General features: G+C 46.4%; 1 protein-coding gene across 5 annotated transcripts in view; it reads right to left on the reverse strand.

The window, feature by feature from the left end:
* Positions 1–18,779, reverse strand: part of GDPD5 (glycerophosphodiester phosphodiesterase domain containing 5) — a 164,373-nt gene that overhangs the window by 104,606 nt on the left and 40,988 nt on the right. For 4 of the 5 annotated variants that reach the window (XM_083834215.1, XM_083834216.1, XM_083834218.1 and 1 more), the window contains one exon: positions 463–637. In XM_083834215.1, the coding sequence (XP_083690341.1) occupies positions 463–579 (117 nt within the window). In that variant the 5' untranslated portion in view covers positions 580–637. Of the gene's footprint in view, positions 1–462; positions 638–4,847; positions 4,903–18,779 lie in introns of those variants that run through there. The other variant, XM_083834217.1, reaches the window with a different exon arrangement.

Genomic DNA, 18,779 nt, shown 5'->3' on the forward strand with positions numbered 1-18,779 from the left:
TGCCTGGATTCCCTCTGCCAGAGGGCATATAAGCTGCATTTGTGCAGGGGAGGGAACAGTCACTTCTAACAGCTCCTCTGTTCATCCCCAGCTGGTTCTCACCTCCTGCTGCCTTTACCTACCTACAAAGGTATTTCCACACGTACAAAGAAATGCAGGTTTCACATATTTGGCCAAAGATGGAGCAAACACACTAACAGTGGAGGAGCAAGGAGAAAACAGAACAGCACCAAAAGGGAAAATAAGGACAGATTTAGCCAGACCCATACCACTCAACCCCACGGAGCACCAAGACCAACTACCCATGCCCATCTCCTACATCACCCACAGGCTGAGGACTTGTCCCAGATGCAATCTATAAAAAATAAAAAATAAAAAAATAAACAAGCACCCAGCACTTTCAGCCAGCATTTCCCTCGCATTCAAAGCTCCTGGGCTGGGTTTTCATGGTCTGCTACCCACCTTGGTGGTGTCATCATGCGAGCGCTGGTACCGTTTCCAGCGGCAGCCGTAGATCCCCGTCAGACACGACAAGCATAGCTGCGGCTCGTAGTACTGCAGCGGCTGGTGTTTAACCATGCTCCTTCCAGCCCCTCAGGAGCGAGGTATCAGAAATCCATCAGGTCCTGGGAGCGCCCTTCAGCAAGAGGAAAAAAAAAAAAAAGACAGAGGGGGGGGAAGGAAATTAGAGGTGCCAAGTGATGTTTTAATACTTTAACAAGCAATTTAATAATTAACCATGTCCTCTGGCTATTGAGAGAAGAAATGATAATCAGATCTATTCCCAGCCCTGCCAACGTCTCCAGCTTGTTACTCAACAAGACTGAGAAGTTTAATTAGTCTGCAAGTTTTATTTCCTCGCACTGTTTCTCCCACACCACTGAAGAACACATTCATAGGAGTTATCGGTGAGAGAAGCCACACAAGGACAAGAGCAAGAGACAGACTACTCGCTGCCCAGATGATTAGATTCATAGAAATGATTGAAATGTAAAGAACCGTACCCTCCGCGAGCACAACCTTAAAATTGATCCAGAGACCTCTGCAAAGTTGAAACCCTGCCAAGCTAAATCAGTTTAAGGCGAGCATCCTACGGAGGCTGCAAAACGGTCCCAGGCAAGGAGCTAACATTTCCGTGCAGGCTGCAAAGAGGCAGATATTACCCCTCTACCTTTACAGCAAACGCTCGCAAGGATGCAGAGCTGGGAGCAGCCTTCCCCCAGCACGGTTCCCTCTCTACCAAGCAGCATCCCCTCCCAAAGGACTGGCCTGACTCCAATTCTCTGTTTGCCACGCGTGGGAACACCGCTGTTTCAAGGGAAAGTACTTCGCTCTATCGATTACATGCTCCGTGCGTCACAGGGCTTTTCTTTTTTTTTTTTTTCATTATTACGTATTTAGAAGCTTTGCTTTTATCTCCATTGAGATTCATATCAAGAACAGACCGAGTCACTGTACATTCTTACTAATTCATAGAGCAAGCGTTCGGGGATGGGAACCTCAGAGCAAACGTTCGCCAGTCTCGTGGTGTCACGTCGGCCTTTCGGCTGTACTCGCTCCCACCAGGGGTTTTCCAGTTTCCTCGTGCACAAGTGCACACCCACAGCCCCACACGCTGCTGTCGCCTGGATAATCAGTGCTGTTTGAGTGATGCCCAAGGACCATTGAGCTTGCAAAGCGTTTTGCTACCTTTCCAGATCGCACGCAGTATGCGGGCAGTAAGAAAATTGCACTTTCTATAGGGTAACCGCTTCATGGCCTTACCTGCAGGATCCCCAGTGCTCAGGTCTTACAAAAAGCTGCTACGGCTATGAGCGGCAACATCCTCCCTGGCGCCAAAGCACGACATGGCTTGAAGAGGTATCCTAGCCATCTAAAAACCTTTCATTGCCATGTCCTACAGAGGAAAGCCTCAAAGAACGAGGCTGACCCCCTACTTTTCATTTCAGCCAATGCCCAGGGGATGCTGCAAGTGTTGCAAACACTGTGGCAGGCTCTAGAAATTTCAACAAGGGTACAGACAGCTCAGCCCCTCCAGCTTCTGGCTGTTGTGCCCACTGATACTCCGGGCTTCATGCTGACAGCCTGGGACAGCCCTGTCCTGGCTTTCCCTAGCCAGGGCTCAGCACCCTGCAGGCAGATGGATCTTGCTGGTGGGTTGCTGCCCACCAGCCCATTGATGTGGTGCCTCCAGGGTTCAGAACCTGAGCTCCTCTGCCCTTCTCCTTCCATCAAAATTTTGTCCTTCCATCCGTTTTGCCCTTTCAGGAAACCTCTCTTTAGGGCTCTCAGCACTGCTCGGGGCATTGACCCATGCAGAGGACATGAGACGTGCAGGACTTGCTGGCTGCACATCGGGTGGTAGCTGACCTAGATCCCAACGTGGTTTTTTATTCATCCCCTCGGGGTGGACACCGCACGGAGGCACAAGCATATCCAGTCTGAAACCAGAGCTATTTCCTGATCACATCGCCTCTGCTCTCTCTCAACTCATCTGCCCCAAGCTCTGTGCCCCCACAACCCCATGGCCTCGTGCCCGCCTCCCCCCCCCCGCACTTCGTCTTTTCTCATGCTATTTATAAAACCCAGCATTAGTCACTGCACAAGTTGCCTCTTCCCTTCCCTCCCTCAGCTGTTGTCTGCTTTGGTGTGTCCCTACAAGAGCTTCCCAGGCTGCCTTCCCCACGCGCCAGCAGCACACCGCAGGCTGAAACAACTGCCAGCTGGAATAGGACACGAAGACATGAGAAGTTCAATGCTATTTGAAAGACTTTGACAAAGCCACGATGTCTGCCCTGAAGATCCTGAACAGCAAGCGATGCCAAGATGCAGGACACAAGCAGGATTTAAAAATCATGCTCAGTCTAACAACTCCACCACCAAGCCACATATCAGTGTCCTGAAGACCACGGTTGTTATTGGAAAGCCTTTATGAACTAACCTCAAAAGGACAGCATCTCTCCCAATTTCCACCTCTTCCTTATTTAGTTATGAGGACAAACAGACCCTCTCCATCTTCAAGAGCTTTGACCAGGTGTTTTATTTGCTGACTTACAGGAATCACACTGCAAACTCAAACAGGAGTGCTACGCTTGAGCATTTCATCACCCCACTCTTCTGGTAAGCCACTAGCTCTTGCTCTTGTCCAGCCCAGACACCTGGAGAAGTGGTGCCATACAGCAGACTGCCAAAGCTGGCAAGGCTGACTTTTCAAACGAAAACCCAATTCATGCAAAGTGCCAGGAGGCTGTGAACAGAGAATGCCCTTCAGCAGTAGTAAAACCCATATGCTGTGCAAGTCTTGGATCCACAAGTCCTTTAGGGAAGTTGAAGCTAGAGCATTTATCACTAAGTCCCTGCATGAAGCTTCATCTGCTTTATAATTCAAAGTTTTACAGATGAGAGACTTAGTCAGCATCATTATAGTATGATGACGTACCTGGGGTTTCCAGAGACAAGAGTTACATCCATCCGTACATCCTTGTGTACCAAAAGAGATCACAATCTAAATGGATGGCACCAGGGAAAAAAAGGATAGGAAAGCAAGAGAAGATGACAGTGCTGCTGTTTGACAGGGGTGGTCCGCAGACGCTCAAAGAGTAAAACAAGGCAAGGAACTAATTGTAAGCTTCCAGAAGTCTTCCAGGACAGGTCTGAGACACAGACCGCATGTTCAACCTCTCCCACAATAATAATAAAAGAATAACTAAATAGAAGTCTATCTGGAAATGCAACTTGAACCCCAGACTCTCATAAATACAGGGGAGGGGGAAGCGTGGGAAGCTTGGATAAAGCTTCAGTCCAACATTTTCAGGTACACGAAGAAATTTCATCTCAGGGCTATCACAAGGATCCCTGAATCAACCGGTTCAAGATCCACACACCTCCTCGTGATGGTTTATCCAGCAAAGCCATCAGTTAAAGGCATGAGCTTTCACCACGGTAAGCTGCACATCCACAGCTGGAGGCACCAGAGCCTTTTCAAATAGCATTGCACTGCTTTAATAAGGTACAAGTGCACTTCACAAGTGGAGAGGGACCAGCAATCGACCCTTCTTCCTAAAGAAAAACCCTTACCAGCAGCCAGAGGAGACGCAAACAGTTCAAGTTTACTGTCCAGTTCTGGAGAGCATCCAGCAGCCTCCCACTGCAGCATCTCAGCCAACATCTCCCAGATTCCTGGTGCCAGTTCAGGAGGGTTTGGGTGCTTTCAGTGTAAAAGGGCAGCCCAAAAGCACATCTGTCAATCAATACCATCACCAGAAGGTGCCTCTGGAAGGTTTTAAAAAATTTGCAAGGCAAAATACAGCTGAGAAGGCTCCATATCCCACCAAGTGAAGCTGTTGCCCCTCATCCTCTTGCTGAACCACCACGGGGGCACACACTATGGGAGCCCAGAGATTTGGGCTGCAGCAGCTTCTCCATCCATTTCAGGCTGCCCTCCACAAGAGAAGTCAGAAGCCCAAAGAAGAAATCCAACGTGAGTTTAGAAAAAGCCATTCCTGAACAGAGCAACATGAGCACCTTTGCCTTGAACTACACAAGGCACAGCCTACAAGCCTCAAACCATCCCCTCTTCTCCATCAGTGTCATTAGGAGATGCACAGAAGCCCCCAGCAGAAAGGAAAACACACAGCACAGCACCCATCCTCCCCACCACACCTACACAGACCAGGAGGTACGGGAAGAGACTGAAGCACAGCAAGCACGATGCTGCTGCTCGAGACAAACCACGGATAAAGTTGCCACACTGATACCAGAGCTCCTTGCTTGGCTGAGATCATGGACTGCATACTTACTTCTGCCTCCGGAAATGGATTTAATGGAGAAAAGCAGAAAGTCCGTACCTTACAATCAGTGTTCCCATGACATCTACAGCTTTGAGGTGGAGAAAGCAGGCTATGAATGATTCAAACCTCTGCTGGTTAGCATTACATACAGAAATGAAAACAGGAAGCAAGACAACATACATTAATTATTCAAATCCAGCAACACGCACCAGAAGGAGGAAAAAATAAAATAAAAAGCAAACCCACATAACCCATCCTCCTTGATTTTAAAGATGCATCAGCTGCCAATAGCTACAAACATCTTAGGTCTGAATAACCAGGTTTGGCAGCCGGCTTGCCCCAAAAGGGGGAGCAGGGAAGAATCCATCTGCAAATACAGTAGGAACATTTTCTGAAGGCTCCGGGATGCCTAATTAGCACACACTGCATTCCTGAGGTCCTGGGCTGTAGGTATCCATTACAGCCTGCGACACATTATTCCTTTCCAAACAGCTTTGGAACAAAAAAAGGCAAGAGAATCCAAGTTGCAAATTTAAAAGGGAAGCTCTCTGGGGAGATTTGGCCTAAAAATTTGGATTTTTTTTTTTCTGTACAAGTTAACTCCTCCATCGCTGTAGCCTTACAAGCTTGGAGTTGGGAGAGAACAGAGCAAGCAGGAGCAATCATTAAACCATCTCAACGTAATCATTTTAGCAAAGGGAAGAGCAACAGCACAAATCCTTCAGTGCAGTGAGTAAATAATGTGAATGAAGCCATGGAGCACTGGGTTTAGTAGGACCTAACCCTCTCGCAAGGCTTGGTACAGCCAAAGCCCTCCCCTGTAATCCCTCTCCACTTTTTATTTAATCAACCCAGTTTCACCCAGGTCAGGCTGATCTCATCCAGCACCTTGGGACAAATCTTTTAATAACCCACAGACCAGCAGCTTACTGCACATCCAGCAGCATTATCGGCATTACTATTCTGAACGCCCGCGTGGTTTGGCCAGGATGGTTTGGGGGAAGATCTGAGAGCAAGGGGCTCCTGCCTGCCTTACCTCAACCTCCTACTTCCAGCCTTCCCCCACATCCCCTAGGCTGGTACAGTGCAGTGTGTGACTTCTTGCTTGAGCCTGCCAAGGACTCTGAAATTGCCTCAACACAGCCAAGAAAGAACAAAAACAGAGCTGAGGATGTTCTGATGGAAACTCATGAATCCTGAAGTCTAGGGAGAAGCTAGAATATGAAAACCTAAGCAGTTAGGGAGAGGAGGACCATTGTGGTCTTCCACATCCCCACCCATCAAGATGTGACTGGAAGGACCTAGCAAGTGGAAAACAGTCTCCGTGGGGTTTGAAGAGGAGGATTCTGTAGTTTCAGAGAGGCAGGTTTGTTGGGAGAGTAATGGGGACAGAAATATCGTGTTCACCACAGCCTCAATGTGCTTCTCCCACACCCAGCAATGCCCAAGGCCAGCACACCATTGGGACGAGCAAAACCAGAGCAGGCCCCAAGCACATGAAGTGCAATCTCCCAAAAATCAGGCCTGAGCAAAGTTTCCCCGCTCGCGGTTGAAATAAATGCCGAAAACACAGGCTCCAGTAGTGCCTGAGATATTTTCTTAACCAATCCATTTTGAAAGGGCTTTGGCAGATTCTGCCGCTTTCCACATTAAAAGTGTTTTTCCTCTAGTTGGTGACTCACTGGGATCTCTGTTTATCAAGAATCTGTCGAATTTCAACATCTCCATCTCTTATTAAAACTTCCATCAAGCTAGTTATGCTTAAGACCTTGTTAAGCAAGTAATTACCTATACCAAACAGATGAGAACATTGCTGATAACCAATTATCCTTATTGATATTCTTGTAAGCCTTCAGGTCAATTGTTTCCCTGATTACACTGGAAAATCCTGATTTTCTTAAAATACTTTCCAAATAAAAGAAGTTAATCTCTTCAAGAGCAAGCCCTCCAGTTCTACACGCGAAAGAAATCCTTTTTGCCCGGCCAGAACTGAAATGGTTTAAAGTTTTTAAAGAAACTGATCTAAATCCTTGTGATTTTCACGGTTCTCATAGCAATCTTTTCTTTAACATGCTGAGCTCATCCAAAACAAAGTAATGCAATTTCATTTTCCCCAGCTTGGAAGACAGGAATGGAAGAAGGACAATATCCCCATCTGGTTAATAATAGAACAGCTCCTATAGAAGGGATGTTAGCTATGGCCGTTCCCACAAGATGAAATCTATATGCACGCGCTGAGCAGTACTTTCCACATTTTCTTGGCTCAGGCCCAGAACATCTCAGCTCGCAAGCCCAAGATTTAATTTCAAGGCAGGAACAGCAAGAGAAGACCTCAAAGCCATGAGCAGCTTCAATCACCGAGATGCTGCCTCTTGGTGGCGGAGGGTGCCCAAGGAGCAGCTGTGGTAACCCCTCAATTCCTGAAGCCCTCTTGATGAGCCAGCGGGGTTTTTCTTTCCAACACATTGTTATCCCCTGCTCTGGAAATCAGGTTAGGTTAGAGGTCTCCTACCTTTTTTTCCCCAGGGGTAAAGCACCCAATTTTATCTGGGCAACACAGAAGAGTCCCAGCACAAGGAGAAGCATCAGATGTGTTGAAGTGCCTGTCGCCACCAAGATCTTTCCCTGGCAAATAAACAATTTAAAAAAAAAAAAAGGATAATCTGAAGCCATTCATTGCTGCATGTGTGCCACACACAACTGCTCCAGTGACAAAAAATATGGAGGGGAAAATAAAAGTTAAGAAGAGGCCTACAGGGCTTGATTTATCAGGGAACTCTTACTCTTATGAAGCGGAACAGTGCTGTTTCCCTGATGCCTGGTGATGCCAAAAACCCTATGACTACATCCTAGCCCAGGCAGACACCCTGCAGAGCCACTTTGATTCACAAAGCGTTGAGTGATGACCCAAATAGGCAGGAGCTGGCTGACGTGTAGCCCCTATGGGTCTGACCTGTTGTTTATTGTTCTTATATTTTTTTAAAAAAAATTAACACTTTGAAACTAGGGCAGTTTGTAGTTCGGGGGTTGCACACTTCCAGTTAATGAGAATTCAGACTTCAAAAGATAAACACTTCAAAGGAATTACAAAAGAAGAACTTTTACTTTAATCTCACTAAATAAATAAGCGCGGCACATGCTAACGCCCTCTGCAATCTAGCTTCTTAACATTTTCCACAAACTAAGGGCACATTGGGTGCCTAGCATTTTAAAGGGCTTGAAGAAGCGGAACAGGACACCGGAAAAACCTGTACAAGCTTCTTACAGAGCAGTAACCAAATGGCATCTCTGCTTTCTGCATGAGCTTGAGCCTTTACAACAAAGGCCTGCAGGTCGAGACACTAGTGTAGCTCTGAAAGCCCAACACCTGCTACAGTCAAAGCCGTCGAGCAGACTCGGCTGTCTCCCCTCTTCCAAAGTTCAAGAGCAAACAGCACCAGTTTCATAGAGTCCTGCCCTAATCCTGCCAGATTATGGCTCTGCAATAATCCCAAGCACCAGCTACAATGTCTAAAACCAAAAACCTACTCCTTTGTCTTGGTCCACAAGGAATGGACAAAGCACAAACCAACCATCTTTGATAAACTTGGTTTCTTCTTGGAAAGATACGGAGACCCAGCTGGAGACAGACTAGAGTTGACAAATGCTTACAAGGAGCTCCATGAGCTATGCCCACCTGATTTCTAAGTGACTATTTGCTGGAAACCAGCACGACCAGCTGAAATGGGCTCTGGTTCACACACAGAAGTCAGGTCAACAGAAGTCAGACCAACAAAGCCAGGAGGACACCTCACACGTTTACCTGGGTTGCTGTCTTGTCAAAGCAGACCAAAGGGATTTCTGCACAAAAGAGATATTTAATAGCTGGAAGCAACAAAGGCACTCCGGGCTATGAAACAGCAGGTGATAAACAAGGGACTTGTTGGCCCATTCTGCCAAAGTTTGTCTGGCAACGAGTGCGAAAAATTTGCCCATCTCTCCACCAGCCCCTAAAATGACAACTCCTGCCAATGCCTCATCAATTGCTTACATCTCCAAGTCTAATGAGTGGTGGTTTTTTTTTGCTTTTAGAAGTAGCAAAGAAGTTTTAAGCAGCCCAAGAGGTGTAAAACCTGCTTCTCCCTGGCAGAGAAACTATCTGAAAATACAGGTGGCTGGGGGGAGCTGAAAGTACCCAAAAAAGTTAGGAAAATGCTGAAAGTGCCGCAGACAGAGCTGGTCCCATCCTTAGGTTAGCTGATGAGAATGGTAGAGGTCTACTTCCACCTCTGAGTATTTGTCATAGGGAAAGCCCAAGTTGGGCTGCACGTAGAGGTGTCTCCTGTGCTTGAATGGAAAGGCTGGCAACTGTTGGACAAGGCAGGACACTGTTTGGCAGGCACAGAAACATTATTCCACTGCTGGAACATAAATGTTAAACTCATTTTTTAAGCAAGGCTGAAAGGGACTTTAAAAAAAAGGGTAGAAAGATTAATAAAGGAAATATCAGCAGTACCTGAATTCCCATTCCAAGGAGTTAATTAGCTCTATAAGCACATTTCCTTTATATAGTGCTTTCTGGCTGAGAAGCTAAGGCTCTAAGTGTTGCACCAGGGTCACTTACCCAATTAGAAATACAAACAGTTTCACATGGAAAACCACGGCAGCCAGACCACTGTGCAATCTTTACACTGGGAGAGAGGATAGCCCCGTCCTTCTTAGCCAGCATTTGGTAGGCACACGCTAACATCCAAGCCAAAAAAAAAAATATATGCCAGGAAGACAGAGGATTTCAGCAGGGCACCAGAACGTGCTGGTGGGTTGGTTAAGAGTGATGAGGACATCCCCAGTCCTCTGGGCTCTGAAACCCTGAACCAGATCAGCCAGAAGAGATCCATCCCTGGAGGTGTTCAAGACCAGGTTGGATGAAACCCTGGGCAGCTTGATGTCATGAGAGGCGTCCCTGCCCATGGAACTAGATGATCTTTAGGGTCTCTTCCAACCCAAACCATTCTATGATCCCAGTCACTTTTATAGAGTTATCCTGCATTTAAGTAGTATTCAAGTGAGCCAGCATTTGGAAAGAGGGAGGGCATCCTCCAGGAGGCCAGCAGGAGTTTCCATGTTACACCAGCCAACTTTTTATGCCATTGCTGGAGAACCCATGGGGAAGAACCTCTGGGTTACACCCTTCCCCAACCACAGATAGGTTGGGGGCACAGGGTTTTCAGAAGGCAGAGGTTCTCCAGTACACGTCTGTCTCAGATCATTGGCCCCGCAAGAGAGGAAGATGTGTGGAAGATGTGAAAAAGCCACCAAATCCCATCACCGTGGAGCAGTGCCTTGGCACCATGCCTAGTGGAGCCACCTTGGGACAGCAAGCCAGAAATATTCAGGCTAGCACCACAAGAGCACAGCAGTCCAACAGTTAACAAAACCAAAAAACAGCTCAACAGTAAACTGGGGTGGGACAAGGCAAGGACCCAGACAGCACCAGGAGTGGCTGTTGATCTTGGCATAAGGGGTGGAAGAAGCGGTAGCTGAGTCACAGGAGCAGTCATGCCACAAAGTGCCAAGCAGTTCTGGGGGAAGCTGGAAGGGGAGGGAGGCTGTGTCTTGCCCAGTGCACCCCATGTTCAACCTCGTTTGCCTACAAACATCTAATAGTGTGCACTGTGACGCCAGCACAGTCTGGGAGATGAAGCCACGTCAGCAGAGACGGCCAACGAAGAAAGGAAAGTCACAAGTGGGAGAAGACAGTAAGACCAAGGAAACACAGCTAGATGCTGAAGAATATCTGTGAGTTCCTCTGGTTGTTTTTTAAAATGAAATCTCTTGATTCCTTAAGAAATTTTTGAAAGATTGCACAGCTTTTCCTTCCCGCATACCCCTAGAGCTCTGCCATCTCTGCCAAGCTGGAGAACAAAAGTTTGTGTCGAGCCTTATCCAGGCTCAACATGTGTTTTTGCTGAGGAACTAAAGGGAAACAGAAGTGTTTTTGAACATGCACACCCTGCCATGCAGTTTCCTTTACAGACAAGCTTCTCCCCCCCTCCCTGATTACCCTTTCCTACCCACACCCCAAAGGGTTCAACCATAACCACACACGAATTGTATTAGCTGGCCCTCCGAGGGGCAGTTTTCATCTCCTCTGGAAGGTGTTAGCAGCTAGAGCAGAAGTTGGTCCAACATATTGCTACAGAGGGCTTGTCATCTGCTTTCCCCGAGACGTGTTCCCCGCTGCACTGCTGAAAGTTTGGTTCACGCCAGCAGGAGAAGAGGAGAACTGCACGAACCACGCCAACAGCGCTCATCTGAAAACGAGCAAAATGCCTCCACACCCACAGCACACACTTTAATTGAAACAGTAAGGGGGGGAAAAAAAAACAGCAAGATTTATTTTACAATCAATACCGTGCACGTCTGCTGTGCAACTGCTATCCAGAGAATTAAGCGCGAATGTCCCTGACTTAATGAGAGGTGGAAAGTCCTAGTTAAATGGATTACAAGCTCTTTATTTCCTGTGATTGATTCCTTCCATGCGGCTGCAAGAAACATTCTTCACAACTGTTCTCACACAGCAGAGAAGCTAAGTTGGGGGGCAGTAGGCTTGTTCCCCATGTACCAACTGCTCCTTCCCTCCCAGGTAAGGCTCCCGCCCCAGCCAACGTGCACAGCTCTGCACCAAAACACCCTCTTCGACCACATTGAGACCCACACACACAAGATCTGTTCCCTCTGCTTCTTCCAAGACATTATTTCCCCTTCCATTCCCAAAGCAAACATTCACTGCTCCATCGCGGTTAGCTGCTCCTCTGTAGCTCCCTTGTCCTAAAAGCCAGATACTGTTTTGGCTTTGTACACCAAGAGGGCATAAATTAACTTGATAAGGCTCTAATCGCACAGCAAGCTCCTTCCCGCTACAAACACCCTGCGTGTCCCGTGGCCAAAGTAATCAAAAAAAGAAGATAGTCAGCAGGATCTGGTGACATGAGAGACATGAGGAAGCCAACCCCATCTCTGAGATTTTGGAGAGTTTCTGACTCCAGCACTTTTTCCTTTCCTTTCCGTTGTTCCACATCATTCTAGTTGCCACCAAGACAGACCATCAAACCCTAGAAAGGATTTCCAGGCATTCACTTTTGGACAGAGCACTCAAAAAAAAAAAATGAGCTAACTGATGAAGCCCAGGAGATAACCAAAAACAGTCAGCCTGCATCAGGAGACGGATACAGAAGAACTGTTCATATCTCTATTTCTCTCTCCCTGTCTACGTTAAAGTGCTGAGCAAAAACAAGAGCGTGATTGCACGTGACAAGAGTTGAAAAAATGCATGGGAATGCCAGAAGTGACATGAGCACAAGAAGTGGCTCAAAAGGTTCATGGAACATGCATGCAAGTATCTCAAACCTGGAGATACGACCGATGACTCGGGAAGACTTGCAGTGCTACAGGTACCTCTGGAAGGTTGCACAAGCTCCATCCTCGGAGATTTTTTTTTTTTTTAAGACCTGGCTGGGCAAAGCCTGGTCTGAGCTCACATCGACCCTGCTTCGAGCAGGGCGAGATAGAGCAGAGCCCTCCTGTGGTCCCTTCCCACCCCAGTGGGCTGATGGATCCATGGTGAAATGAAACATCAAGCACCAGCCCCACAGGAGCCCCAGCTTCCAGATCAGCGCACACACAGGTTTTTCAAACCTGCAGCAAATCCTGGAAACCTCCTAAAAAGCGACTCCATTTTACCACCACAATCCCTTTGTGACAAGCTGTCAGAGCAGACTCGCACAATTGGATCTTTTCACTACATCACCTCCACTACGGGTTTTAGATCACTCATAAAAAAGAAAAAACCTTAAGACAATCAAAGACAAGATCAGAAATTATACTCACACCCCCTCCTCCAGCTATTTCACAGCAGATACGTTGACTTCTGATGAGGAAGGGCTCAACTCCTGCTCACCCCTCTCCTGTTCCAGAGATCCTCAGAGGTTTGTCTCACATTCCTAAAACCTCTTACCAGTTGTGGCTGAATTCTTTCCAGTCCTGTATAAATCAGTCTCTGTTCAATGCAAGGAGGCAGACACGACAGTTTCCATCCCAGAGGATTTACAAGCTCGATCCAGGCACCGCGCGGTGAATGAAAATGGCATCCAGGGAAACAAGCGGGTAAGGAAAGACAGGTGACAAGCATCAGATCATACAGTCACTCGTTCCAGGTAAATAGTTGTCTTGAATGCTGATGTGTGTACTCAAAACCCAGGAGCTGATCTTTAAGAAGACATGACTAAGGACAAAGTGATTTTACTCTGTTTGGAGCTGCATAAATCTTTCAGGGGAAGGGAATTTTCTCATTTCACTTGGCAAGCAGTTGCAAAGTTCCCCAGTGCATTCTGCTTTCTGAAGAGCATCTCAAAACGCTGGGCAAGGTCATTGCGACGGTGGCATTAGAAGTGACACAGCAAGGGAAGAGGAGAGAAGGTGAAGCCAGGAAGGGAACCACCCCTCCGTCCATGAGGTGACTCTCAGAGCAAACAGAGGAGACTCACAGACATTCCCAAGCCGTGCCTGGAGAGTCCAGTTCTAATAGAAATAAAAACCAGAACTCTCCCTGACCGTTGCATCAGCTGCTATTTTATTTTCCTTATGGAAGGGACCAGCCATGAGGGATTCATAAACTCATTTACTGATGCAAATCCAAGACCTATCAGTCCAAGGGCTTTCTTCAAATGTTTTTGAGGACTTTTAGCACCCAGCCTATTCCAGAGCCCTCCCCAGCATTAACGATGCTCTTCCAGACAGTTACCAGTGGTACCACCACTCAGCATGCTATGAACAGTGACGAGCAGGGTGGCAGAGCCAAATTAATTACTACAGTGGAAGAACGACATCTGCAGCAAGCTGCCTTCGCAGCAGGACAGCCACCTTTCCTCCACCCCTGGTGAAACCCTAAGCAAAGCTAAACAGGACTTACTTGGGTGGACAATAAATCACAGAGAACAGGGGCATCCTTTACAGGGTGGAGCATCAAGCATCGCTGCCCATCCTTACAGCTACTTCCACCTTTCCCCCTCGTCCTTCACAACAAGCAGGTGATTTATGGTGGTCGGGCAAAGACACCTGGAGCAAACTGGTGAGGTTACAACGGGCTTTGGAGATGTGACACAAAGCTCTCCATCCGACGCGCCTCAGAGCATCAATGTCCACATGGGTCACTGCTTATGATCCTCAGCCTCATGCTGCAGAGAACGTGGTCCTGAGGCAAGAGCCCAAGGGGTCCATCAATGCATAGTTATGTAGTATGGTGGGAATTGCTTCCAGCCCAGAGCAGCTTAGCCAAACATCTGGAGCAGCTAAGCAGAAAGTCCCACAGGAGCCCAGAGGCCAGGATGCAACAGCACCACTATTTTTCTTCCCTTCCCCATGAAGCACTAAGCTTTCTAGGAAAAAGCCTCAGAAAGAAAGAGAGAGAGCTGATTTTTCTTTTTAGCCCTGTGACAACGCAGTAGGTGAGGGGAAAAACAACCGCAGATTTTTACCAGGGCAGAGAGCTCAGAACCACAGACTAAAGATCAGTTACGCAAGCATCCAGTCATTGCTAATAAGCCTGACCGGAGGGAAACGTGTTCATTCAACAAGATGACCTTTCCTTCCCTACCAAGACAGACATGGATGTCACCGCAGAAATGACACTGACACTACCTAAAGCAGACCTTTCAGCACCAAGCAAGGAAAAAAAAAATAGAAAAAAGCTTCCTGAAAATCTTTTGATGAGCCATCCTTATGCAAGCATCAAGAAAAACAGAAACACGTGCTAGTCTGCAAGGCTGAAGCACCTACCTGGGAGCATCATGCACCTCACACCAGGAATACAGACCAAAAAGCAGCTGCATTCCAGGAAAACAGAAGAGGACTTTCTGGAGCACAGCTCTCCCACAGAAAAGCATCTTTTTTTTTTTTTTTTTTTTAAATTGCCCATCCTGGTTTTAGTTATTAAGAGGTTCCCAGGAAAATTAGCCTGTGTAGCTTGAAAGGGCAGGTCAGCTACATGCAAACAGTTTCCAGGATTAAATGGTTTTCTTTCAGCCTGGTTCACTTCACTTTCTAGCGGAGCCCATTTGGGGTTTTCATCTTTAAGAACCTGTCTAGATAAGAACGTTGAGGAAAGCTACCATCCACAGAAAACAAGCAGATTTCCTTACGCTAGCCAAGAGCTAAAAATATCTTTATTTTCAGCTTATTTTTCTAAGAAAACTCGGTCTGCTTGCATAAGTTTCTCTGATCCTGTACTCTTCTCTGCTCTCCACTACCCTTCCCTCCCCAAGCATCAATGCCCTGGGGCCTCAGCCTCTTCCAACGTAGAGCAGTTTTGCACTGGCAAGCTCTCCAAAAGATGCTGCTGGGTGGAAAAGGATCACAGGAGCCCCCCAGGGAAGAGCCGTCCCAGTCCAGCCCACTAGCTTAGACTACTCCGCACGTACAGCTGGAGACATGAAAGGATGGAAGTGGGAAGATTAAAGGTTTGAAATAAGTCCCAAAGAAACAGACTTCATTTGCTCTTAGGTCATTTTTTTTTTTTGGTTAAAAAGAAAAACTTTGAAAACAGCTCACATTAAATAACTTGCTGGATGGAGGACCAAGCCAGTATCTGCTACCTCTTGAACATACTTAAAAGGTCCTGAAAAAAATGCTGGCTTACTAACCAAATTAAGAGAAAGTACCAAGTACCTAACAAAGCATCTCGGCAAGTACTAATCCAGTGAGAAATTTCAGGTTTAGGCTTTACAGGCACAAGAGACAAAACAGAAAGGACCATCAGCTAGCAATATTTTGTTGTTGGAATGGTTCTTGCCCTTGATTTTCAGGATTGTGTAAGACATACCCTTCCCTGGATGAGCACACCTGATTTCAGCACCACCAGTAGACCAGATAAACCAGAAGACTTAATCCCAAAGGAAAAGAACTGGCCAAAAAGGAGAAAAAAAAAAAGACTGTTACAGAATGCTGCATTTCTTAGCTGGGTAACAAGTCAGACTGGAGAACAGGGGAGGAAGATGGAATTGGGAAATAAACTGGACAAAGGTACAAACACCAGGGATGGCTGAGTATAAAGTAATAGGGACAGGGCAATCCCTACAGAGTGAGGAAGAGCAGGAATAGTAATCCCAGCTTGCTTCAGGCCACAGATGTGAAGATGAGCAGCAAGGAAACACGAGGACTGCATTTAGCAAGAATCAGTTTATTCAGATTTGCACAAGGCTGCAACATAAAAACCCTGCATTAACAGGGTAAAGAACTACCTGAGGAGCAGGAAGAAAAAGTATATATATATGCAACAAGAAAAATACTTTGAGGCCATTGTGCCAAGTTCATAAAAATCCCCCTCAAGCACTTGAAGCCATGAAACCTTCCTCTCAGGTTATTCAGGGATAAGAAACAGCTTGAAAGGTCAGGAAAGTGGCTGACCTAGGAGGAGTTCACAGGGCCTAGCACAGCCACCCCATTTATAAAAGTGACCAGGGTCCTGCTACTACTCAAGGACTCACCAAAAGCACAAGGCAGAAGGCATCTGCAGTAGCATAACGAATTAGCCAGGTAATCTACCACAAATGAGAAAGAAAAAGAAAGACGTGTGAAAAAGTGTACTTCATGCTTCTATTTCAAAAAATGGCAGTCCATTCTTTTTCTCCTTAAGAACCATTTTCAACTAAAAACCAGGAACCTGACATAGGTGCTCCCTCTGCTTCGTCACTGCAGGACTTTCTTCACCGCCAATTTTCCCCTCCATCCATGAGATGTGAGCATCATGGTCTAGGTAAGGCACGGGAGACAGAGCTTCCACACCACTTCCTAGAACTAGAAAACAATTTTCCCAGATAGGACACAATTTATAAACCAAGCCACGTACCTTTACATTAAGATGCAGCCCGGCTGATGTGTGACAGCAGCTCTGTTTGGCTCACGGTTGATTTGACAGTATCTGAATTTCTGTCAATCTAGCAGACCTCCAACAGGTCCTTTTTCATTCCCGGTAGCCTGATCCTATTTTTGGATTCTGTGGGCTTATCAGCAATATGTTTGTCTATTTTTTCCATCTCTGCTACACCTCTTAAGCTGGTTCAAGAACAGTTATGCAAGAGTCCCTCTGGTTACAATGGAAAGGAGACACTTTCTTCTCTGACCTGAATTCTGGCAGTATTAGCACATCTTCCACATCTCTCAGCCACAGCCTTCCTCATTTCAGAGATGTAAAACAAATCAATCAGCTCCCCAAAATTCAAAATGTTTTAGGCATTAGTCCACAGAGCACTTTCTTAACCAGAAAGTGATTATTTCTTCTTACAAGTCTCTGAGTGGAATGACTGAGAATCTGTACCTGAAGAAGTTTTCACTTTCCTGATACGGTCAGCTCACAGCTCAACTATTACATAAACATGGATCTGGAAGCTCTTAAGCCAAGAAAGCTGGGGAAGAGCAAATACGTGCATCTTCAAGCCATTAAGAAGCTTATCAAGAAGTCTAAGAAAGGATGAGGCAGAAGATCACATCATTCACAAAAGAGTCATTCTAACGCCTGCACCCAGTAGAGCTAAACAGAGTTACTTTTGTTGGTTTTAGTGAGCCCATAGGTGTCAAGTGAGACATGTGAAGGAAACTTCTATGTTCTTACTGCTCCCTCCAGGTGAACAAGTCATTTCACTACTGTTATTTCAAAGCAGTCCAGGAGAAATCTGGACTGATAGTTGGTAGAAGACACCTCCTTTCCTAGCCAATTCAATGGGGAAATCTATTTTTTCATGTTATGAACTTAATCAAAACAAAGCAGCAGACTTACACCCCTTGGGTCCATGTTCTTCTGCATCATACAGGATGTGGCAGTTCTTGCTCATCTAGCAATGCTCTTGCAGTCAGCCTCTGCATGCTGCAACATCACAACAGGCTCTGCCAAGCCACGAGGTTCAGCTGTAAGGTTTTATTTGATCAGCTTGCTTTTCAGATGACCTCAGAGCTGACCTGAGAAGGAGATTTGACTAGGTGACCTCATGAGCTCCCTCCCCAGAGAGGACCCACAGTTTTCCTAGTCTTCGTTTTATCACTGATGTGCCTGATTTATATGCTGATTTATCTCATCAATCAAGGGAAAACATGGCCCTGTTCTGCAGTAAAAACAGCTGGACCCTGTTGTCCGCCATACCAGTGGGACCAGTATTGCCAATACGGGACAATCTCCTTGTCTCCTGTTAAGAACATTAATGAATGAGCCAGGTCCATGCACTGAGAAACGCACCGTAAAGTATTAAGAGAAAACTGAGAAAGCAATAGTCTGTTCTACTTGCTTAACAGCCACAGTGAAAGCAAGTCTTTTGAAAATTTGGAAGCACAAGAAGCGTTGTATGTCATCCACAGCCTCACGTTAATTCTTCTGCCACACATCAAGGCGCTACAGAAAAGCGCAGAAGGCACAGCTCGTGCTTCCTGACAGCCAGCTGCCAAGCAGCTATTTCATCAGTCTCAGGTCTCCAGCAGCAGCTTCCATACAGGAAAAAGGGTTGCAGGGAGAAGTTTTGGTGTCTGCCTCCTGGATAGGGAGAGAACAACCCAGTGACCGGGGAAAAAATGACCACTACTCACACCGTACTCAGAAGCAACTTGGAAAGAGGAGTTAGAAAAATTGAGTGCTTCCCCCTCTTTCTTCCCTTTCTCAATGGATGTTTCCATTAGAGAAACAAAGTTCCTTACCAAGTTTTAAAACAGTCTGAGGTTTGCAGCCAACAACAGACTCCAAAAGAGTCTGGTCAGGATGGAAACTTTTTTCCAGCATAAACCCCTCAAGCTAATAATGTTGGCCAAATCACTGTAAATCACTGTCTTCTCTTTAAATCCTTGCTATTAACTTTTAGCTTTCTAAGCAATCTCGCATATTCCAGAAAGTTGGGGGTTTGGATTGTGCTGCTTTCCAAGAATATCCATTTCTCTATAGCAGCATAGCAATTGCAAGCTATTGAATAGGCT

This window comes from Anser anser (genome assembly GCF_964211835.1).
Source record: "Anser anser genome assembly, chromosome: 1".
Classification (NCBI taxonomy): domain Eukaryota; kingdom Metazoa; phylum Chordata; class Aves; order Anseriformes; family Anatidae; genus Anser; species Anser anser.